This window comes from Dreissena polymorpha, chromosome 6, assembly GCF_020536995.1.
Source record: "Dreissena polymorpha isolate Duluth1 chromosome 6, UMN_Dpol_1.0, whole genome shotgun sequence".
In the NCBI taxonomy this organism is placed as follows: domain Eukaryota; kingdom Metazoa; phylum Mollusca; class Bivalvia; order Myida; family Dreissenidae; genus Dreissena; species Dreissena polymorpha.
This window is the reverse complement of record NC_068360.1, coordinates 39,898,729-39,923,153: the sequence shown is the minus strand read 5'-3', so window position 1 is coordinate 39,923,153 and position 24,425 is coordinate 39,898,729. Positions and strand designations below refer to the sequence as shown.

General features: G+C 36.1%; 1 protein-coding gene across 1 annotated transcript; it reads left to right on the top strand.

Annotated features, from left to right (window-relative positions):
* Window positions 1–1,740: 1,740 nt before the first annotated feature.
* Window positions 1,741–23,679, top strand: LOC127834968 (dynein assembly factor with WDR repeat domains 1-like). The gene is made up of 13 exons (XM_052361128.1): window positions 1,741–1,874; window positions 4,306–4,378; window positions 4,628–4,719; window positions 9,718–9,770; window positions 12,327–12,385; window positions 13,637–13,759; window positions 15,079–15,178; window positions 16,499–16,606; window positions 17,097–17,203; window positions 19,302–19,423; window positions 20,174–20,346; window positions 21,054–21,216; window positions 22,589–23,679. Exons 1-13 carry the CDS (start codon window positions 1,835–1,837, stop codon window positions 22,621–22,623), a joined length of 1,248 nt encoding a protein of 415 aa, XP_052217088.1. The 5' UTR covers window positions 1,741–1,834; the 3' UTR covers window positions 22,624–23,679.
* Window positions 23,680–24,425: the final 746 nt, after the last annotated feature.

Sequence of the window (24,425 nt, the reverse complement as noted above, 5' to 3'; positions counted from 1 at the left end):
GGCAATTGACCAATACAGTGCAGGAAGAGACATACACGACAAACCACATTACAATGATTAAGGCTTGAGTTACCGTCTTGAACTAGTTATTGCAAGGAAGTGGGATTTCAAACGGGGTTAATGACGTGTCGAACATCACACATAGCACAGAGTAAATAATTATTATGCAAAAAAACATTATATAAAAATAACATCATAGTATTTTCATTCAAATGAAAAAGCAATAAACAGAATTCGATTTCGATTGATTTGCATTTTGCTGAGTTAGTAGCACAATGTTTGAGCATGACATCGGCTTGGTACCCGTTGTTTGACGTTCAATGCCTAATATATTAACAAATCGAGCACAAGAACGTTTCCTGGCAGTGACCATGACTTAGTCCTCACCACCATCAAGATCACGTTAAAGAGCAAGCGCATCACAAATGATACTGGCGTTAGATTTGACTTCGAGAAATTTGAATGATCCAGTGATAGCAGAGGTATTTTAAGCACAGAGAGGTGGCAAGTTTATAGCCCTGAACATCTTAAACAATGCCATCGACACCACTAGTAACAGGAGAGAAGAACAAGCCATGGGTGACGACCGAAATCGTGGACCAATATGACAAAAGAAGAGAGCCGATGCACGTGAAGTACACCAGCCTTGTTGAAAAAAGTTTTAAAAACTGCTTACACCGGCTTTCAAGTCCGGGACCTCTTAATGGGAAGCCTATCCAAGAATCTATCGGTCACCCCGATATCTAAAATTAAAGTGGTTATTTGAATCTAGATAGGTGACTCACGTGTTGTCACCGGTTGTCAACAACTTTCTCTGAACAACATTAAAATCATATCATTATCGTTTTTTAAAATTGAAGAGTTGTGAAGGATAATTGATCGATATTTTCAGACTAATTTTAGTACATGTACTTAGTGTTGTTTAAAAGTCCCCATCTTATGTAAATACTCTAAATAACGACATTTTTAAATACGTGAGACAAAAGCTTCAACATGGTCAATGTACTTCACTATGTTAATACTCTTTAAATTTATAGAGTTTAACTAAACAGTGGTTCATTGTCCTGCAATCTAATTCAATAAGCTTAAGTTATTTCTCTTTTAGACAAACAAGTTGAATAAGATTAAAAAAAACTCACTAATATAATAAATTAATTTTTCTGATGAACCGTTGTCCAAGATTTTTAATCAGATTTGAGAATTGAAAGTAATTATTAAATAGACAAAACACAACAACACAGCACGTTTGTGATCGAAAAATAGAATCTTTAAGTCGTTTATTTGGTGATCATCATCATCATCATCATCATCATCCTTATCATCATCCTCATAATCTTCTTAATCCTCATCATCCCTATACTCCTCCTCCTCCTCCTCCTCCTCCTCATCATCACCATAACAATCACCATAACAATCATCATCATCATCATCATCATCATCATCATCATCATCATCACCATCACCATCACCATCATCATCATCATCATCATCATCATCATCATCATCATCATCATCATCATCATCACCATCATCATCATCATCATCATCATCATCACCATCACCATCATCATCATCATCATCATCATCAGCAGCAGCAGCAGCAGCAGCAGCATCCTCCTCCTCCTCCTCCTCGTCATCATCATCGATATCGACATCTTCAGCATAATATTGGGTGGGCTCCTTTAAAACTGTTTTTCGAAAATATGTTTTTTATTCCAGCTCTAGTCGGTCGAACGAGTCGTCATATTCGATAATGTTTAGAGTTGTCTGGTCTTGCAGTCTAGGACGCTTCTCCATGTTAGATTTTTTCTCGAGATCCAGTTGACGCATAAAAATGAAACTAAAACGATTTCTTTTAAGATACTACCCGCCAGGTAATAAAATAACTCCGATTTTGAAACAAAGCATGAACGCAATATTTAACGAGACATTGTATTTAATGCGTTTGTTTAAAGTATTGATCGACCATGATGTCACTGTAATATGTTTTCTGATTGTGTTCTCGTCGGCAAGTTCAAACAAATGATCATTCTGAAAATTTCCACATACACTTTTGTACTGTTTATGATTTAGATAAGTTTCCAAAATAGAGATTAAGACTTTATTTTAAACTTAAATGTTCTTAAACACTCGGACTTGGTAAGTCACTGTTGGATGATTGATTCGCTTTTTTTCATTCACAATAAAATGCAACAACTATAGGGCTGCGGTACTTTGAATATTCATTTTGGTCTAGATAAAACCTTCATATATTAGTGAAATGATTCTAAAGACAAACATATTTGACATAACCTCATTGGATAAATGCCTTAGTGTGACAAAAAAACCTTTAATTTAACTGTGGTAGCAAGAAATACAACACCACTGTCAGCGATTATTGTTTATTTTTTAGTTGGGTTGATCTGTGGTAAATAGCTTAACCAGGACTAATATCAAATTAAACATGAATAAACAAAGACCTCCATACCATTCAAAGTAGCAATCAATGACTTATGTAACAATTAAACTATAAGGAATTTAAGACATCACATAAAATAAATATCACATTGATATTCAAGCAGTGTCTAATTTTATTTTTAATTCTCAATATTCACAGAATGTAACATTTTCATTAATTCTTCTGCACAATGGGAACACCTGAAGAAGCAATCCCACCTATCTCACCTCAAGAACAATACATAAATGCAGTAGCCAAGATGTACCCAATGCATACACACACCAGGGTTAGACACTAAGGCATGCCCGACAGACATTGTCTAGTAAGATCGGTGGTCGGGCTAGTAAAACTGCGGGTTAGCTTGTCCGACTGGTTGTACATAAAAAATCTGTACTGATTCATGTAACTATAACTAACTTCTGTAAAAACCTTTTTCCTTAATGTGTAAAATTACTCTCGTATCCGTTATTTACATCAGAACTAAACTATCGTATATAAATTAACGCGGAGCATTCACATGATTCATCGCTATTTTTAGACACGAATGAGAGCTTCCACAGGAATTGCTTGTTTCCATTGGTCAAGTTGTTACGAATAATAATGATTTTCTGCAGTGTCGTAAAACTTTACAGCGTGTTTTTATGACTTCTATCAAAAAATCGGTATCGTCAATGTAAACATTTTTGCGTAGCAGACAAGATAATGTAATTTAAATAATGGCTTTGTCCAAGTTCGGATTTTTGTCTGACAAAACAGTTAATAAAGAAGAATCCAACGGTAAAACTGACAGGAAACGTAAATATGAAGAAAAATGAAAACATCAATTTTATCATATGGAAAATTGAGTCTGTTCCCATGGCTTGAATTTGATGAAGAAAAGCAAAAAACAAATTTATTTATTGTTTTACTGTATGCATCAAACCAACTTTCTGGTGTTCACTGATTATTTACTGATAAATCCTGATTAAACAGTTACATGAAACAATTGTGTTTATTTGCTATGTCATTTATGGTCTAGTAGACATCAGATTCGGGCTAGTACATTTTAAGAGGAGCTGGTCCGATGGTCTCGCTGTAAAAAAAGTTAATGTTGAACCCTGCACACACATAATACATTCACCCTATTTAAAAACAACAGTAGCATCCTTCCTCAATTCAGGTGGACTACTTTTTTGGCACACACAGCATACATCACCACTTTCTGTGTCACTTTCAAGAGTTGAAACTGAACCTGAATCACCAAGTGGGAATGACTTTGCTGGTTTTGATGACATTCCAGATGATGATGGCTGTTGCGCCTGCTGATTTTGTTTAGCCTTAGGTGTTCCTAGCACTTTTTGGACCTTGGAGCCCCTCTATACTTGTTGTTTGTGCAGGGAATCAGCATTTGCCCCAGAGTAAAGATTCCTGACAATCTTCAAATGGTGGGAGAAATTTCTTCTTAGGATGCTGCACAAATTGTGTTATCTTTCTTGCGTTTAAGACCTTGCGTTCTTGCCTCAGAGACTTGGGCGCTCTCCTCAATGTACCCATTGGGGAATATAGAGAGCCAGGGCTGTCTGGACATCAGAAATGGCACTGCCAATGAATGGGTATATGCCAGACTTTCTGAAGGCTGATGAAATGTTTTCTGTGCAAGTGAAGGGCTCAACAGGGGTGTAGTATTCACAGGCTAATCTAAGTCGACATGTTCCCCTTCATTGTTTTTGTTTAAAGAAAGTCTCTTGTAAGCAGAAATCCAGAATAGGCGAAAAGTGTGGTCACTGTGACTGCACAGGCTATCTGAGACAACACTGTATTTAGACCTATTTTCCCAGTGTGTGGCTAATTTAATGGACTAAGATTGTATGCATTTGTCTTTGTTTCAGGAATTATTTTGGAGTACGAACAGGGAGGAAATTTGAAGACAAAATCAATAGATTTATTGGACCTAAAACCTGAGTAAGGCAATTGCACATAATGATAATCATACAATGATCTATTTACAAATGCTTAAATATTTATGTTTGCGAACATTGATATAAAGACCTTATTCTAACTTGTCATCTTAAATATAATTTATAATGTTCATTCCATAAATTTGTCTTACTGTATTTTACTATGCAATAATGTAGTGAAGTCAAAATGTTATAGCTTAAAACATACTACATAAAATATATTTTATACTGTTGTGAACCCTTTATTTTTCAGAACTGATATAGATGCTGTTGTAGATGAAATAGCAAGGAAAGAGCCACTAATCACAGCCTCAAAGACGGACCAAGTTCGGAAACTGTTGGGGCGTATCCTTGCGAGCTAGATGTCAATTACCCTCTCAATTTTTAGTTTGACTCTTCACTAAATAATCCTAGCTGAACTACTCACCCAAATGTCTGCTTCTGTGTTATGCTGTGGTAAAGGTCAACATACAACACAGTGTTTTTTTTCCACCATTTTGGGACTGGGTCCATTTGGATTGGATATTGCATACTTTTGCCTTAAATTGGGAAATTATTGTTGTTAATTTAATGCTTACAAATACTTTAAAATTGATAATAAAAGTGATTTTAATATTATATTTTCTAAGCAGTGATTTTTTTGCTCAAAATTACCGCCGAAATTTGGCTGCATCCCAATTGCAAAAATCCACGTTTATTCCCAAAAAATCTGGCCAAAATTTCACCCAAAAAATCCAAATTCCCCACCCCCCCATTTTATTTTTTTTTAAGAAATAGAGGATATTTTTTCATGTAAGTGTAAGATTGTTTGTTATTTCACAAGTGATCATAGAAAATATATTTTCACGAGTGGCACTCGTGATCATAGAAAAATAATATTTTCACCCGTGGCACACTGACATGAACAAATTTTCTAGGGATGGCAACGAATACTGATTTTGGTATTCAAATATTTGGTCACCCTTCCGAACGAATATTCGGATATTCAGTCAACATCTGTTGGAAAAAAGTCAACTTTGTTTACTGTACCATTACTCCATGAATTCTACTTTCGTTTTTACCGGAAGTGCACCGGAAGTGACTAAATATTGACACAGCGTTGCCGTCGCTAATTTGAAGCTGATTTTGTTGATTACTTTTTATGTCCCCCACCACTATAGTGGGGGACATATTGTTTTTGCCCTGTCTGTTGCTTGGTCTGTTGGTTGGTTTGCGCCAACTTTAACATTTTGCAATAACTTTTGCTATATTGACTATAGCAACTTGATATTTGGCATACATGTGTATCTCATGGAGCTGCGCATTTTGAGTGTTGATAGGTCAAAGGTCAAAAAAAAAGTCAAAGCAGCGCAGAAGGGGACATAGTGTTTCTGACAAACACATTTCTTGTTATTGTTTAAATTGCATGACAAAAACTGTTTTTTTATTGTACATCAACAATAAAACCAGAAACATAATATTACATGACAACAAAATAATTACATGACAAAACAGTTAGATCTAAATATAATTTAAGCTGAACTTAAACTAAGTATGTACATAGCCACAACACACTTTGAACCTGTTTAACAGACTAAACAGTCAGTCTTTTAAAGTTGCAACGTTTAAAAGTCACTTGGATCGGCGACTTCTTATCGGATGATGTCGTGAAATACTTCCAAGCAGCGGAAGGCGTAGGTGGCATTTTGCTTGGACAGAGATTTACTTAAAGCGTGTAGCAATTATAATATTTTCAATTAAATGAGGGCGAACTACCAAAAGCATTTCTTTAAGTAAAATACCTGATTGAATATTGAGTACTTAATTAAAGTTTGGACCATACGATACGCAAATACTCATTAGAGGTTAAGTAAATTATTTTCTAAAAGCTTTTTTGATTGGACAACGTGATTATAACCATAAGATCTTTTTTGTTTTTCACACCAAGTCGGCTCTTTCTTTACTCATTTAATCTTTGATAATTTTAAATGTAATTCGAGTAATTAGATCAAGACGGGTCGGTGTTTTAATTGCCATACGGTCTTATTTGTTTTTTACACCAAGTTGGCTTTTCCTTTACTCATTTAATCTTTGATAATTTTAAATGTAATTGGAGTCATTGGATCAAGTGCAGGTCGGTGTTTTGATTGCCGACGCGATTTGCACCTATCATAATTTTGACACAAAGTGTCTGTCTTTGTTAGGCAATAAGCGGGATTTATGACCGGTATACTGTCATCACCATAGCGACGCATTATCACGCCTACCGGAATAAACATTATGACACGAGGAACAACTTTTTTTACAATGTTTGAAGCATATTTCACGAATACAAAGTCTCTGAAATTACTCGATTTTTTTTTTTTCTTCTGAATATTCTATTCTTTTATTCGGAAAACTGTATCCGAATATTTGGTCCAGGACCGAATATTCGGATCTTCGGATATTCGTTGACATCCCTCAAATTTTCTGTTTCTTTTATGCCCCTTTTTCAAAAAAATAATTAACAGCTGTTTCCCTTTGCTGAAAATTTACCCTTTCTCGGAGTTTCTCCCGTGGCGTGCCTCAATACATTTCAAAACACAAAATGACGTCATTATACAAGCAAAATTCTCTAGTTAAACTCTTATAAAATGTAAATAAATGGTGAAAAAGCATGAAATAAAAAGAAAATGTATTGGATTCGGTGGAATGTCAATTTTTATTTACTCATGATCATAGAAAATATAAATATAATTATTTTTGATAACCAAAAAATAGAAAAAGGAGTTCCGAAAATGTGTTTTTTTCACAAATAACAATTTGTTCTTTTCACTGCTAATATTTCACTGCAGAAATGTCATATTTTATCATTAGGTATAAAAGATACAAGTCTCTTATGACCTAATTATGATTTCTTAACTCTAGATCTTAACTTTATTTTTTAAACATCCTACAAAATATATAACTTTAGTTTAGTCCTTTTTGTTGATAAGTAATTCCTAAATTTGCCACTTTTAATTGATTTAAAAAAATCCCAATTTGACCAGATTCCTTTTCCCAAAATGACTAGAAAATCCCCTGAACATGCACTTAAAAACAATATTAATTCTGTTACTTATAATCATAATTATATTGCTTTATTTTTCCCAATTTCATGGTGAATCACGCTATTTTTCCCAATTTCACGGTTTAACGCGCTAATTTTCCCAATTCAAATGGCAACAGGCTGTAACAAATAAAAGCAAAAAAAATCACTGCTAAGGTTCAACTTACAGAGCTGGATTTAGAAATAATTGATATGTTTGGAATTATAAAAATTAATCTTTTTTGGAAACCATCTATTGGTATTTTTTAGGTCTCATTTGGGAAAAATACCGTAAATCCACGAATATCATACGCCCTCGTGTATAATACGCACCCCCGAGTTTGGTCAAAATTTATTGGGAAAAATTGAAATTCCATTTAAAATACGCACTAAAAAATCAGTGTCCGAAATCGGCCATTTCCGAAAAAAATTGTCAATATATTTTTGTGTTGTGAAAATAGCAAATCAATTTGGTGTTGTCAACTATCGGTTTCACAGTAATACCCCAGTATATTGATCGGGCTGTGTTATAGTGCTGTTGTCATGACAGTTGCATAATAAAATTGATTGTTACTGATAACACACTGGCCGCTTGCTGACATCCGGGTCAAGCAGTCATAATTGCAAAAGAAAGAAGCAGAAACGCTGTCTTTTGTTTTCACATTTAATTCGATTCGACAATATTCAGGACGATAATAATTATAATAATAATAAAGTAATAAGAAGACAAAATGGTTACATGTACTTCCGTTTTTATAGTTGTCTAGATGAATTACTTTTCCGAAGTGTTACAAACTCGATACTTTAATTAAACTTAAAATACAATTAAACCGCTCGTGTTTTTCATAATCTCTTTGATTAAAATACGCTGCTGTCAATAAGGCTAGTTTAGGAGTAAAAAACAAATTAATTATCACCTTTCAATTTAATTCGGCAAGAGGCAGAAAGGTGTAATAGACTCCATTAGCATCATAAAACTAATTATTTAATTACCACTCTTTACTTCAGATATGGTAAATATGCGGTAGAAAGATAAATAGTGGTCAGCTAAGAAATATTTATTTACGGGTATTGTCAGGTTTTTTTTCATTTGCTAATCTCTTTATACGACTTAGCGTCCAGTCGCTATTTTGAAGGCAGACGACGATATTAACTCTGTATTCAAAGTATACAGTGTCTGCGCATGAATGACCCAATATTATCCGATAGCTCCCGATCCCACGTTTCATTCGACAACGTCATTTCATGTGTAAGCGAACTCAATGTTGATTGGCCAGCTACCATGCGCATTTCAATAACAATAAGGTCAAGCGATGTCTCATAATCGGGTGTTCGAATTGCGAACACTGTCATTAAAACAAAGAGACAAATATAGAAAACCAGTCGATATAAATGGCGGATGTTTTCAATAAAATTTTACTAGATTTTCGCATTTTCGCAAATAAGATTTTTATTGAGCCAAATTCTCAATATTTTTGCAAATGGCGAACGACTGCGCGAACCCTGTTGCACCCCTTTGATGTAATGGTGTAGTTAAAAATGGCTGCCGCAAAGCGAATAACAACGATTAAGTTGAAAATTTGCACAGGAAAAATTTTGTTCTGCTCTAAACTCGTATATTATACGCACCCCCTACTTGAAGAAAAATCGGCAGGTAAAAAAGTGCGTATTATATTCGTGGATTTACGGTATATGCTTTTTTCCATTCGGAATGGGTCCCACTACCGGACCCAAATTTGAATGGAAAAAAAAACACTGCAACATTTTCATAACTCTGTTTCTTAAACAGGTATTCATTGAAACACCTGTTTTGTGGGGTCACTGACCAAGTCATGTAACTCTGACCTGCAATTAAGCAGAATTATATCTCTCTTTTTTACAAAGAACATTCTGGTAAATGTTCTTTTGAGCTACTCTATATCTCTTTAACTTCTACAGTTATTGAAATAAATTTTACATTATGGTGTCTCGGTCTTCATCTTGTACCACTTAGATACGTATTTTCATGCATTTGTAGTCCCTCAGAAAAATATATTTAATTAAAGACCTTTCTTTCTAGATTCAAGATTTTAAGGCTTCATCTCCAAACCTTAGATACGGATGAGCAGCAAACAGCATAAAACCTGGACAGACCGAGTTACTCGCAGGCTGTTCTGGTTATATGCTGGTTGCAAAAGCATTTTCACTTTGCTTCTGAGTGGGAAAGGGTTTAATCAAATTGCTATCATATTTTCAAAATATCGTAGAAATAAACTTTTAAAATCTTGCAGGGAAGTCTTCCTTAACTGATTTTACAGGTCTACAAGAAAAACTTGCCATCAAAGATGATCACCACTTTTATTTATTTAAAGTAAGTACCCAGACACTGTGCATTAACCCATTTATGCCTAGTGGACTCTCCCATCCTTCTAAATTGGATCAATTTATTTCCAAAACTGGGGATTTCTAGTATATTTTTTTCTATATTTAGAATATTTCTTACAGAATTTCTTTTAAGCAAACAGCGCAGACCCAGATAAGACGCCGCATCATGCGGCATCTCATCTGGGTCTATGCTGTTTGCCAAGGCCTTTTTTCTAGACGCTAGGCATAAATGGGTAAAACTTTTGCTGTATACTGGTATGTTGCTGAGCAAATATTCACAACAAAACATTATATGCCAAGCTCCTTTTGGCTATCAAACCAGAAATGCTGTTTTGCCACCACTGAAGGCAAGCAAATATATTACCTTCCATACTTTCACAAATTCTACAATTTATTTCTTGCCGTGAGTTTAGGGACCTTATCTAAAAAGCTCTTTAGTGAAATTCATTTATTTTTAGCTCACCTGAGCACAACGTGCTCATGGTGAGCTTTCGTGATCGCATTTTGTCCGTCGTCCGGCGTCAACATTTGCCTTGTTAACGCTCTAGAGGCCACATTTATTGTCCAATCTAAATGAAATTGGGTCAGAAGATTTGTCTCAATGATATCTTGGATGAGTTCGAAAATGGTTACGTTTGCTTGAAAAACATGGCTGCCAAGGGGCAGGGCATTTTTCCTGATATGGCTATAGTAAAATCTTGTTAACACTCTAGTTTACGTACTAAATTGTTTAAATTCACACATATACAGACTCCTCTGAAGGCTTAAAAGTTTAAGCATTCTTGAGATGTAAAGTTGTCACGTAAAGAAGCATTTTTATTTTAATTGGCCAGATACATTCAGACTTTTGATATATGAACCTCCTAATGGGAAAACTGGACTCTATGCATCTGTGTGAAGAGTCTTCCTAGATTAGCCTGCGCAGTATGCACAGGCCAATCACTGATTGCACTGCCTGCGCAGTATGCACAGGCACATCAATGATTGCACTGCCTGCGCAGTATGCACAGGCACATCAATGATTGCACTTAATGCCTAAACTGTGTATGTTTGTTTAGATGAGACTTTCTCAGACATTCTCAAAAGTGTCGGACCGTCGGACCTGACCGACGTTTTAAAGACAGGTCCGATTGAAAATGCCATGTTGCCGGTCCAAATGTCCGGGAAATAATTAAAGAAGAAAAGTTGATTTATTTTATAGAATTCGTTCCAGTGTGCGATCATTTGAGAACGAATATTCCTAGGCATTCCGGAAATTTGCCCTTGGTACCAATTTCGTCCGGTCTTTTATTTATCAATTTCTAATTGGTTAGCGGCTGGCAAAGAATGAACGGTAACTGACGAAACCTCTTCTCTACTTTCCAAAAAATCTAACGATTCTGCGAAATGCTGCTAATGTCCGCCATCTTGAAATTTTAAGTGAGCAATATTAAGCACTGCAGTAGCATATTGTAAGGCAATATGTTAACCGAATTATATATTGATTACATATTTGCTAGGTTACTGGTTACTCAATTACATTTTCTACATTCAAACGATATGTATAAAGCACATTTTATTATATGTGCAAAACATGTACATGTTTTAATGGACTGTCGTATTCGGATACGGTATGATTCGTCAATTTTAATTTATTTTCGACGTTCTTTATAACATTTTTATAGAATGACGATACACATGCGGTGATACGGATGGTATGGTTTATAATATTTCACATTGTAGTCACCAGAAATTGCAACTAGAAATACTACAAAAAAGTACAATAAGGTAGGTCACGGGGGTGTCCCCCATAGGGACTCGGCCCTTAATCCCCGTTGGGGTCCTGCGGTCCCAGACCCCTGGCTTAATTTTCCGGATTTCAAATTTGGGTCAATTGACACCCCTGGAATTAAGAAAACAAATATGTAACCATACTACTTATCGACTTAGGAAAACAACCAACACTTAGTATTAATGGAGCATCTGAGTTGTTGCCGAACAACATAACACTTAACTTCACAAATATATAAATACGATATATATATTTGTACATTGATGTTTCGGTCCTATGAATCCCAGTCCGGTCCTGCAAGTTATCTAAGACTACCGGACCAGATGTCTTGTGGACTCAAAATACTTTTGGGAATGTCTGCTTTCTTTCAATTAACCCTTTGCATGCTGGGAAATTTGTCGTCTGCTAAAATGTTGTCTGCTGAATTTCTAAAATTTGCATTTTCTTCGATTTTTTTCAAAGAATATTATTAGAATAGCAAACAGTTTGAATCCTGATGAGACGCCACAATCTGTGGCGTCTCATCTGGATCCAAACTGTTTGCAAAGGCCTTCAAAATTCGGTTCCAGCACTGAAAGGGTTAAAAATTCCATAAAGCAGACAGTGTCGTCCCTGATTAGCCTGTGCAGACAGTGTCCCCCCTGATTAGCCTGTGCAGGCTTCAAGGTTAATCTGAGACAAATCTTCACGCTTATGCATTAAGCCCAAATTTTCTATAATGAGGGCAGGCTCATATGTTGGTTTATAGTACACTATTTGTTTATATTTCAGGTTTTACGTGCACATATCCTTCCATTAACCAATGTAGCCTTCAACAAATCCGGATCAAGGTAAGTACCATAATGTTACTTTTAAGACTAATACAACCTTCAAATCATAGTGTGTCAATTGGTATTGTTTAATGGTTTGATATGTAATTTTAGTTCTCTGGTTCATTTGATTAACCCATTTATGCCTAGCGTCCTGAAAAAAGGACATTGCAAACAGCGTAGACCCAGATGAGACGCCGCATAATGCGGCGTCTCATCTGGGTCTGCGCTGTTTGCTTAAAGGAATTTCTATATGAAATATTCTAAATATAGAAATAAATATGGTAGACATCCCTAATTTTGGAAATAAATTGATCCAATTTAGAAGGATGGGAGAGTCCACTAGGCATGAATGGGTTAAATGCTGATTGACAGATCATGGATTATCAACAAATACTGTACAATAATTTATGTTGGTCTGCATGAAATTAAATGCTTACAAAAAGATTTTGATAAAAATAGAGAAGTTTGCAAAATGGTCATTTTCAATTGTGTTTGTGTTAAATAAGGGGATCGCTCAATCAACACCATAGTAAAAATGTATTTCCCACAAAAAATATTGATTGTACAGTTATTACAGATTCTGCTGTTTTTGAACTCAATTTTTATGCCCCCGGATCGATAGATCGGGGGTATATTGTTTTTGGCCTGTCTGTCTGTCATTCTGTCCCAAAACTTTAATATTACAGTAAAGTTTTGCAATAACTTTTGAAATATTTAACATAGCAATTTGATATTTGGCATGCATGTGTATCTGATAGAGCTGCACATTTGCAGTGGTGAAAGGTCAAGGTCAAGGTCATCCTTTAAGGTCAAAGGTAAAAAAAAAAGCGGCACATTAGGGGGCATTGTGTTTCTGACAAACACATCTCTTGTTCAAAATACATTCGTGGCATAATTTTCTGTAAAACAAATTTGAAAAATTGAAAGTATTAATAAATCATGAAAAACGTTTTTAAAATTATGTTAATTGGTGTGGTTCTTAAGAAGCACCCACTATCATAAATCAATACCAATTTGGCAAAAAACTTTATACAGTTGATGTTTATTAACAATTCATTGATCATTGGTCTTAATTTGAGGACACCTATAATTTGGGACTTTTTCAAGAATCTAAATTTTCATACACAACAATTTAAAATTATTTTAAAGTGTCCAAAAAACTGAGTTATGTATCACTATAATACAATATTGAGTTTCCCTATCTCTGCCAAATCAACTCTGTCTTTTCCCAAAGGCTGAAATAAATACAGAGAACTATGTGTGTTTCAGTTTCATCACAGGTAGCTATGACAGAACATGCAAGGTTTGGGACACAGCGTCTGGGGAGGAGTTACATACCCTTGAGGGCCACCGCAATGTCGTGTATGCAATAGCCTACAATAACCCCTATGGGTGAGTCAATGTCGTGTATGCAATAGCCTACAATAACCCCTATGGGTGAGTCAATGACGTGTATGCAATAGCCTACAATAACCCCTATGGTGAGTCAATGTAGTGTATGCAATAGCCTACAATAACCCCTATGGGTGAGTGAATGTAATGTATGCAATAGCCTACAATAACCTCTATGGGTGAGTGAATGTAGTGTATGCAATAGCCTACAATAACCCCTATGGGTGAGTGAATGTAGTGTATGCAATAGCCTACAATAACCCCTATGGGTGAGTCAATGTAGTGTATGCAATAGCCTACAATAACCCCTATGGGTGAGTGAATGTAGTGTATGCAATAGCCTACAATAACCCCTATGGGTGAGTCAATGTAGTGTATTTAATAGCCTACAATAACCCCTATGGGTGAGTGAATGTAGTGTATGCAATAGCCTACAATAACCCCTATGGGTGAGTGAATGTAGTGTATGCAACAGCCTACAATAACCCCTATGGGTGAGTCAATGTAGTGTATGCAATAGCCTACAATAACCCGTATGGGTGAGTGAATGTAGTGTATGCAATAGCCTACAATAACCCCTATGGGTGAGTGAATGTAGTGTATGCAATAGCCTACAATAACCCCTATGGGTGAGTGAATGTAGTGTATGCAATACCCTACAATAACCCCTATGGGTGAGTCAATGTAGTGTATGCAATAGCCTACAATAACCCCTATGGGTGAGTCAATGTAGTGTATGCAATAGCCTACAATAACCCCTATGGGTGAGTGAATGTAGTGTATGCAATAGCCTACAATAACCCCTATGGGTGAGTCAATGTAGTGTATGCAATAGCCTACAATAACCCCTATGGGTGAGTGAATGTAGTGTATGCAATAGCCTACAATAACCCCTATGGGTGAGTGAATGTAGTGTATGCAATAGCCTACAATAACCCCTATGGGTGAGTCAATGTAGTGTATGCAATAGCCTACAATAACCCCTATGGGTGAGTCAATGTAGTGTATGCAATAGCCTACAATAAGCCCTATGGGTGAGCCGTGCTCTGTGAAAAGGTGGTTTAATGCAAGTGCGTAAAGTGTCGTACCAGATTAGCCTGTGCAGTTTGCACAGGGTAATCAGGGATGACACTGTTAGCTTTTATGATATTGTTGATTTAAAAGAAGTCTCGTTTTAGCAAAAGTTCAGATTCCGCAAAGAGTGTCGTCCTTGATTAGCCTGTGTATGCACATGCAGTAATCCCAGATTTCCCAGACGGGAGCTCATATATTTCCCAGCAGCATATTTCAAGTCCTTGGTATCACATTTTGTATTGCAGGGACAAGATAGCCACTGGTTCTTTTGACAAGACGTGTAAACTGTGGAGTTTTGAGTCTGGCAAATGTTACCACACATTCCGAGGGCACACTGCTGAAATAGTAAGCAGGTTTTCAGTGTTAATTCGTCTTGAAATATGTTGTCCCTTATTCCTCTTACTAATTTTATTAGCTTGGCGGTTTTCAGAGAAAACCCGAGGTATTGTCATAGCCAGCTTGTCGTCTGCCGTCCGCGTTGTGCTAAAACCTTAACATTGGCTCTAAAATCAAAGTGCTTCCACCTACAATTTTTAAACTTCATATGTAGATGCACCTTGATGAATTCTACATGCCACACCCATTTTTGGGTCACTAGGTCAAAGGTCAAGGTCACTGTGACCCCCTTAAAAAAAATGTGACAAGCTTTCATTTATTCAAAACTGCACCTGCAGCCGAGCGTTGGCGCCTGTTATGCGGTGCTCCTTATGAATATTAGTAAGAGTCCTTGATTTTTATGTCCATCAGTCTACCAGTCTATACTGGGGAACATATTGTTTTTGCCCTGTCTGTTCCCCATAACTTTTGCAATATTGAAGATAGCAACTTGATATTTGGCATGCATGTGTATCTCATGAAGCTGCACATTTTGAGTGGTGAAAGGTCAAGGTCAAATATATGGGGGAGGGACATAGTGTTTTACAAACACATCTTGTTTTATTATTTTTTATTTAGCATTTGATGAAACTCCTGAAACTCTCTTCAGGAGGGAATTTCTTCTCCTTATCCACTACTCTATAAGAGAACACCAACTATAATCATTAAATAATTAAAACTGGGATCATGATCATGAATTTAAACCGTTTTAGGGCCAGCAAAACCTCTCACCACCGAACTAACCCTTTACCACTTAGATACGTATTGTTAATCACAAACTGATCAAACAACTTAAACATGTTCAATTTGGTATTGAGTCATGAATTTTGATTTGATAAGTGTCCTATGATTTATAAAAAATTGCCTGTTTTCATCACATTCTGATTTGAGATTTCACACATCAAATATTGCTTTTTAATAGGGGAGGTGGGCATGTTTACATGTTTTACAAATATCTCCTACCCATTTTTACTTTATTAGATATGTATACAGTAGACTTAGTCCAAAATATGCTTGATTTTGGAAAAAACAACACTAATTGTATATTAGTTTTTTTAAGATGTTTTAATCCTGGCAACAGTGTGCTTGTATTTAAGGTATGTCTGAGTTTCAGCAGGCACTCTGATCACAGAGTACACTGATAAGCATTTTTTACACTGTAGATTAAACCTTTAATTTGCACTCGAATGAACTTGTGCAAATTATAATTTTTTATTTTTGTTACTAAATTAAATATGTCAAAATAAAACTGTAGCCTATTTGTTACACTTTAACCCTTGTTTATCCCAGGTCTGTCTGAGTTTCAACCCTCCCAGCACTATGATAGCCACGGGCAGCATGGACACTACAGCCAAGCTATGGGACATCCAGACTGGGCAGGAGGTCGCCTCCCTCAATGTGAGTACTCATGCATGGCAATGAGCGATAAATAGCCTCCCTCAATGTGAGTACTCATGCATGGCAATGAGCGGGAAATAGCCTCCCTCAATGTGAGTACACATGCATGGCAATGAGCGGGAAATAGCCTCCCTCAATGTGAGTACTCATGCATGTGCTTAGTGAAACCCGTCTTTATTTGAGCCTTATTTAAGCCCAAAATGGGCTCAATGCATGTGCAAAAAGTGTCATTTTAGGGCAGTCAGCAGACACAAATTGTAGAGTGAAAACCCAAAAACTTGTTAGACTGCAAAGAATGTGCAAATAAGGGATTTTTAGTTTGATAAAAATATGCAGATTAATATGAAATATATGTACTATTTCTACTTTATTGCCTATAGAAACCTGTTTCTTACACATGTTTGTGTTTCCAAAAATTACAAGGAAGTTCATATTTTTATATAGAGTTTCACATTAAATGTTTGTATATTTTGTTTATGCATTTTTTCAGGGTCACTCTGCGGAAATTATCTCCCTTTCATTCAACTCAACTGGTTCCCAGCTGATTACCGGCTCCTTTGACCACACAGTCATGGTCTGGGACGTAAGCAGTGGCAAGTAGGTAGAACAGATACTGTGCTATCGTGTACAAATATAGAAAATGACCTGTCTTTGCATAATGAGGGGTGGTCCAGAAATACAAGGAGTTTTACATAAAAAATTTATTGCAATAAAAAGAATCAAATATGGGCCGCGCTCTGTGAAAAGAGGGTTTAAAGCATGTGCGTAAAGTGTTCTCTCAGATTAGCCTGTGAAGTTTGCACAGGCTAATCAGGCAGAACCTTTTCCATCAAAACTGGATTTTTGCTAATAAGAGACTTTCTTTACACAGAAAATATCATAAAAGTGGAAAGGGTCGTCCCTGATTATCCTGAGCGGACTGTACAGGCTAATCTGGGACAACACTTTATGCACATGCATTAAACCCCTTTTCACAGAGCACAACTCTTATTAAGTACATGTGAAATCTTTCCGTTACAGTCAAAGTGTGAACAACATAGTTGAAACTGTTTACAAATAACAGTGCATTTTGCAAGGCCATGTGCAACCATAAGGAGCACTGAATAAAACATCAGCAACATCACTGATTCAAAACTTCTTTTGATGCAGTTCTTGACTTGTTGCAAACTTGAGGATTCATGAATATGTGCTGAAGTACTGTTTATCATAGTGTACTTTGTGATAGATATCTTAATTTGTACCAAAACTTAGCAACTTAAGCAGAGCAATTTTCTTTAACAAGTATGCAGAAGAAAATTTACTTTATTTCATCATCCACTGTGAACATTTAATTGAATTGGTCAATATTCACAAGTAAGATTTTTATGCCCCCGGTAGGGTGGCCTATAGCAGTTGCACTCTCCGTCAGTCCGTCTGTCAGTCTGTCAGTCTGTGCGTCCGTCCGAAAACTTTAACATTGGCCATAATTTTTGCAATATTGAAGATAGCAACTTGATATTTGGCATGCATGTGTATCTCATGAAGCTGCACATTTTGAGTGGTGAAAGGTCAAGGTCATCCTTCAAGGTCAAAAGTCAAAAAATACAATCCAAGGGAAGTAATAAGCTTTAAAAGGGAGATAATTTCTAAACCTGCCAAATGATATATTGAAATTTTATTTCAAAGCGGTGCAATAAGGGGCATTGTGTTTACAATTCAAGCTACAAAGACCTGGTGAAGAGGCCAGTAGGACCTGTTAATAAACTCTGATACACACACACGGGCATTGTGTTTCTGACCAGGGTTTTTTTTCCACTTTTTGGGAAGATAGCCCATGGCTTTGGAATTTGGAATTTTATCGGCATTTTCATGAAATTGGGAAAATAAATTCATTAGCCTTTTTTTCCACATGAAAAGTCCACTGATTAGGGAAATACTAAATTTGATATTACTCTTTATAATCATTCAAATTAAAAGAACTAATTTTTTTAGTTTTTTTTTGTTTTTTTGGAAATTGGGAATTTTTTGCCACATTTTGGGAAAAAAGTATACTTTTTGGGATTGGGAACATAGCCGAATTTCGGCTATAAAATCGGGCCAAAAAAAACCCTGCTGACAAACACATCTCTTGTTAGATAGTCATTTCTCTATGTGTTGTTTAATATTTGGACACCACGTATAGTATGAGATGTACCCTTCAACCATGTATTAATGAAACCTCTGTCTCTGAATATTTTTCTGTAATCTTTTTTTAAATCTTGACCCATCCTTTGAACTTGTATTGGAATTGGTTTAAAAATTATTTTTATGGCAATTTTCTTCCTACCTGTGATTCAAGAATGACAAAAGTCAGTTATTGGCATACATATGTGAACTTAGTACTGGTTCACCAATGAACTGCAGTGAAATGACTGTTTAACCCTTTACCCCATAAGATTAAGAAGCGAATTGAAAAATTGCTTTTGCAACCAGCATAAAACCAGAACAGCCTGCGAGTAACTCGCAGTCTGTTAAGGTTTTATGCTGTTTGCTGCTCATCAATAACAAAGGGTTGGAAATGAAGCCTTTTAAACTTAAATTTAGTAAGAAAGGTATTTAATTTAATGTAACTTTCTGAGGACTACAAATGCGTCAAAATGCGTATCTAAATGGTAAAGGGTTAAAAAGGCAAAAACTTCCTCAAACAAACAAGTCTCTTGTTGTTCTTGTTTCGCAGGCGTATCCACACACTGATTGGACACAAGGCTGAGATCAGTAGTGCCCAGTTCAACTATGACTGCTCCTTGATAGCCACAGGGTCCATGGACAAGACCTGCAAGATATGGGAGACCAACCATGGTAGGTGCCTCTGAAAGAGTGTGCGCACAGCTATGAAGAGAGCTTGAGCTGCGCTCTGGGAAAACAGGGCCAAATGTATTTGCATGAAGTGTCATCCTGGATTTGTTTGTGCTTCTGCAGAGGCTAATCTGGAACAACAAGTTCTACCCAAAGAGGATTTTTTCTAAGAAGATTCTTCTTTTAGTTTTTTGTTCATACAAGCAGAAAGTGTTGTCCTTATTAGCATATGCAGATGGCACAGGCTTATAGGTACGACACTTTACGCACATGCATTAAGCCCCATTTTCCCAGAGCGAGGCTCATTTAAAAGAGGAAGTTGCTCTTGAAAAGTACTTAATGCAGTATAGCCTTAATGGTACTTGATTTCAATACAAAATGCCTGGTGTTCAGAAAAATGCATTGCATTGATTATTTTATGAAGAATCTTTCCAAATGAAATCAGGGCTCGTATTCACTAACCCTTTCTTAGACTTAAGAATAAAGAATAGACTTTGAACGTAGGAAAATGCATTCAGTATTTGAATACTTACAGGCCTCAACTGGTGATAATGTCATTAATAAAACGTTCTACATGAAGTATTATATAGATAGAGGTGTTTGATGCCAAGTTTTACTAAAAATTCAAGCAATTCTGGAATATTTTAATGTAAAGAATATTCTTTATTCTTAGAGACTTAAGTCCTAGAATTGTTTGCGAATGCAGGCCCTGTAATATTGGAACAAACATAAGAAAACATTATTATGTGACAGGTACATGTATTGGGACGCTGCGAGGCCATGAGGATGAGGTGCTGGATGTCTCGTTTGACATGACGGGGCAGTACCTTCTCACTGCCTCTGCGGACGGCACTGCACGCTGCTACAATGCCAACACCCATACACTAGTGTCCAAGTTTGAGGGACATGAGGGGGAAATCTCTAAGGTGATTTGTTAAGTCTGAGAAGTGCAATTGTTTTGATGTTTTGTTTAATTTGCTTCTACAATGCCTGCACTCATACCCTTGTGTCCAAGTTTGAGGGACATGAGGGGGAAATCATTAAGGTGGAATTTTTAGCTTTTGATTTGTTAACCCTTTACCTGTCAGATAAGCACTTTGAGTAGTTCATAGTTGCTGAAAAATCAAATAAATTTATTGACCTTTTTTAATACTAGATTAAAGTATTTTAGGCTTCTTTTCCAACCCTAAGATACTGATGAGCAGCAAACAGCAATTAACCTGGATAGACTTATTGCAGGCTGTTTTGGTTTTATGCTGGTTGCATATAGACATTTTCACTTAGCTTCTGAGTTGGAAACAGTTAAGATTGAGCAGTCCAAAAGTTATTTAAAACCATTTCTCATGGTTATGCTTATGTGTTATCTCCAATGATGGTGTAGATGTTTATTTCATTAGGAAAAACAAGGTGCTATGTATTTTGGCAATTACCTCATTTCCTATAATGGCAGGTATTGACATGCAAAAACAACACACTAAATAAACTTATATTAGTCTACTTACATAATTATAATTTTTAATTTCCATGTACATTCATTATTGTATTATTGAGATCTTTCAGACTATGGGACATAATTTTTAAGCCTCACTAAACATATATTTACATCTTCTTAGATGACTGAATGTGCTTGTAGATTACGTTCAACCCTCAAGGCACCACTGTTCTGACGGCAAGCTCTGACAAGACGGCCCGTCTCTGGGACCCTGAGAGTGGGGAGTGCAAACAGATCCTGGAGGGACACACAGACGAGATCTTTAGCTGTGCTTTCAACTATGAGGGGAACACCATCATCACTGGTAAATAGAGAAACACCACCATAACTGGTAACTATGGGGGAAACATCATCATCAATGGTAACTATGAGGGAAACACCATCATCACTGTTAACTATGGGGAAACACCATCATCACTGTTAACTATGGGTGAAACAAAATCATCACTGGTAACTATGGGGAAACACCATCATCACTTGAAACTATGGGGGGAACACCATCATCACTGGTAACTATGGGGGGAACACCATCATCACTAGTAACTATGAAGGGAACACCATCATCACTGGTTACTATGGGGGAAACACCATCATCACTAGTAACTATGAAGGGAACACCACCATCACTGGTTCCTATGGGGGAAACACCATCATCACTTGAAACTATGGCGAAACACCATCATCACTGGTAACTATGGGGGCAACACCATCATCACTAGTAACTATGAAGGGAACACCACCATCACTGGTTACTATGGGGGAAACACCATCATCACTTGAAACTATGGGGAAACACGATCATCACTGGTAACTATGGGGGGAACACCATCATCACTGGTAACTATAAACACCATCATCACTGGTAACTATGAAGGGAACACCACCATCACTGGTAACTATGGGGGAATCACCATCATCACTTGAAACTATGGGGAAACACCATGGTCACTGGTAATTAATAAATTACGTTTAGGTCTTTTGGACTGACAAGGCATTGGGCAGTTGTCAGGGTAAATTAATATAACTTCAAAGAAGGCCACACAATTAACTTGCTGCATTTGTAAATGGGAGATTTTATTAAATGTTATGTAGATTTTTATTACGTCACAGGGAAACACCATTATCACTGGAAATAACGAGAAAAAACACAATCATGACTGTTGTTGTGTTTGAATCTTGCAATTGTTTTAGGAAGAATGGAAGAGTATATTTGTGTCTCTCTGTCAGTGTTGTGTCAGCTGAGTAGTTTATAATACTACCTCTGTTAGGGGGTATATTAGATTTAATCTGTTAGTCAATGGATTGTTGATTGGTTGGTTGGTTTATCGACACACATTGATGGAGCAAAGTACGTCCATGTTTCTCAAGCAATTAAAATAAAATGTCACATATGTCATCACCAAAAGGTGTAGATGTGCAAGAAGCAGTGTTCATCCCCTGTCATCTACACATGTTCATCCCCGGTCATCTACACATTCATGTTTATTTATTCCCTGAAAAAGAAATTGTTGCAAGGATATAAATCACCTTTGTGACAAAGAGTTAGTTGATGCAGCACAAATTATAAAGCCATACAATCAAATAAATAAATTTAACAAAATATGGAAAAGATAAACATGTAAAAAATATGGTTATTTAACAACACTAGCCAAAGTAAGTGGTTATTGTTTTTCCAGGAAGTAAAGACAACACCTGCCGCATCTGGAGATGAGAAAGTGGAGAGATAGGACAGTTCTTGAGTCGTTGTAATGTTACCATGGCAGCCTAGAGTGGTAACTGTTTGTGAAATCAACTGTCTGATTTGTGCAAACATGCTTGTAGCCGCAGACAGATGACACAAAAAACAACTTACAAATCTCTTGTGTTAAGTTATAAAAAGTCTATATCTGCAAACTTATTCTTTATTTATTTTTGAACACTTTTTCCTAAGTTATGCTTCAGGTTTATGTTTTTCAATAATAATTTATCAAACAAATAAATATTGATATGCAATTTCATTATATGATGAAACTGTCTTTCGGTTCATCGTTCACGTTTTTGCTCAAAGCAAACACAAATCACTTTAAAGCTTAGGCAAACAAAATAAAAACATTTTGCCATTAACATATGGAGTATAATGATGTTTAGATGGCCATTTAACAAAATAATAATAAGACTACAAAGATAGGTGACATTTTTTGTGGAGTTGAACAGTTCACCACATAAATAAATAACTTGAAGTATTGTATGTAAATCATTGGTATGAACTTGTTGTAACATCTGAATATTTTTGCCTCGTTCTGGTTTAATGCATGTGCATAGGGTGTAATCCCTAAATGCATTAAGCCAGGTTTTCCCAGTGGGAGGCACAAACGTTCAGCAGTTACAGCAGTTTCACATGGACAGATGATTACCATTTATTAAGTTACAAAGAAATTTATCAAAACATTACTGATGCAAACTTCATCTATGTAAAAAATAATGCCTTAAGGAGTGATTTTGATGATGGAGCATCAAGTTTTAGAATGCATTCCTTTTGAATGTGATTTATTGACATTTTGTTCTATTGCTATTTTGAAAACAAATTGAGTCTCTTATGAATAATATGTTAATTATGTATAAATAGGTATATATACTTTTGTGTATAGTTAAACTTTTCAGAATGTGCTTTTTGCTTTGACATTCAACATGCATTATTTTTTGCTTTTAGTTGTTTATGAGCCTTGCTATGTGAAAACTGGGCTTAATTAATGTGTGTAAAGTTTCTGCCCAGATTAGCCTGTCAAGACGTGCATTGTCGAAATAAACCACTGTGGAATAAATTTTCCTCTATTTCGGCAGTGCTGAAATATAGCTGTCACGCGCGGCGAAGAATGTTCATATTACTCGGAATCAACTATAAAGTAATCATTTTTAGTAAAATCGAATCAGATTCAACAAAACAAACAATTTGATACCAAGATGTAATATATTTTTAACACATAATGCAACTCAAAAAGCAAATAAACATTATTTACAAATATTAAGTGCGCGTACTCGTGACTGTCTTTATTAACACGTCATACGACACAATGCATGTTGTTTCACGCTAAAGATGCAGTGTCTTTTTTTCATTATTTCTTAAAAATTGGGGACGTAGAGGTATGATAAACAGAAAAACAGGTTAGTTACTGGTCTTTTTGTAATGTATGAGGCTCGACACGATTTAAATAATGAAACAATGTTTGCTTAAAATGTCTTTGGGATTTTCCGTCTAGTTTGATTTTCCTATTTTATTTTTAAAGAAATAATTTACGACTAAGAAAATTGATGGGATAAATCGAATACTAGGTCGGTGCCGAATAAAGCAAAGTTTATCTTGCTCGGCATGAAAATCTGAACCACTCGCCAAGGCTCGTGGTTCAGATTTTCTAAGCCTCGCAAAATAAACTTTGCTTTATTCGGCACCGACCTAGTATTCTCTATATCCTGCAGATCAATCAGGGATGACTCTTACTGTACGTTCATTAAGCCCTGTTTTCCCAGATTGATGCT

Coding starts and splice junctions, on each gene's coding strand:
- LOC127834968 (XM_052361128.1), top strand. CDS start 1,835: ATGAAACTAAAACGATTTCTTTTAAGATACTACCCGCCAG. Junction 9,771..12,326: donor ACCACTTTTATTTATTTAAA/GTAAGTACCCAG, acceptor TTTATATTTCAG/GTTTTACGTGCACATATCCT. Junction 17,204..19,301: donor TGGGACGTAAGCAGTGGCAA/GTAGGTAGAACA, acceptor CTTGTTTCGCAG/GCGTATCCACACACTGATTG.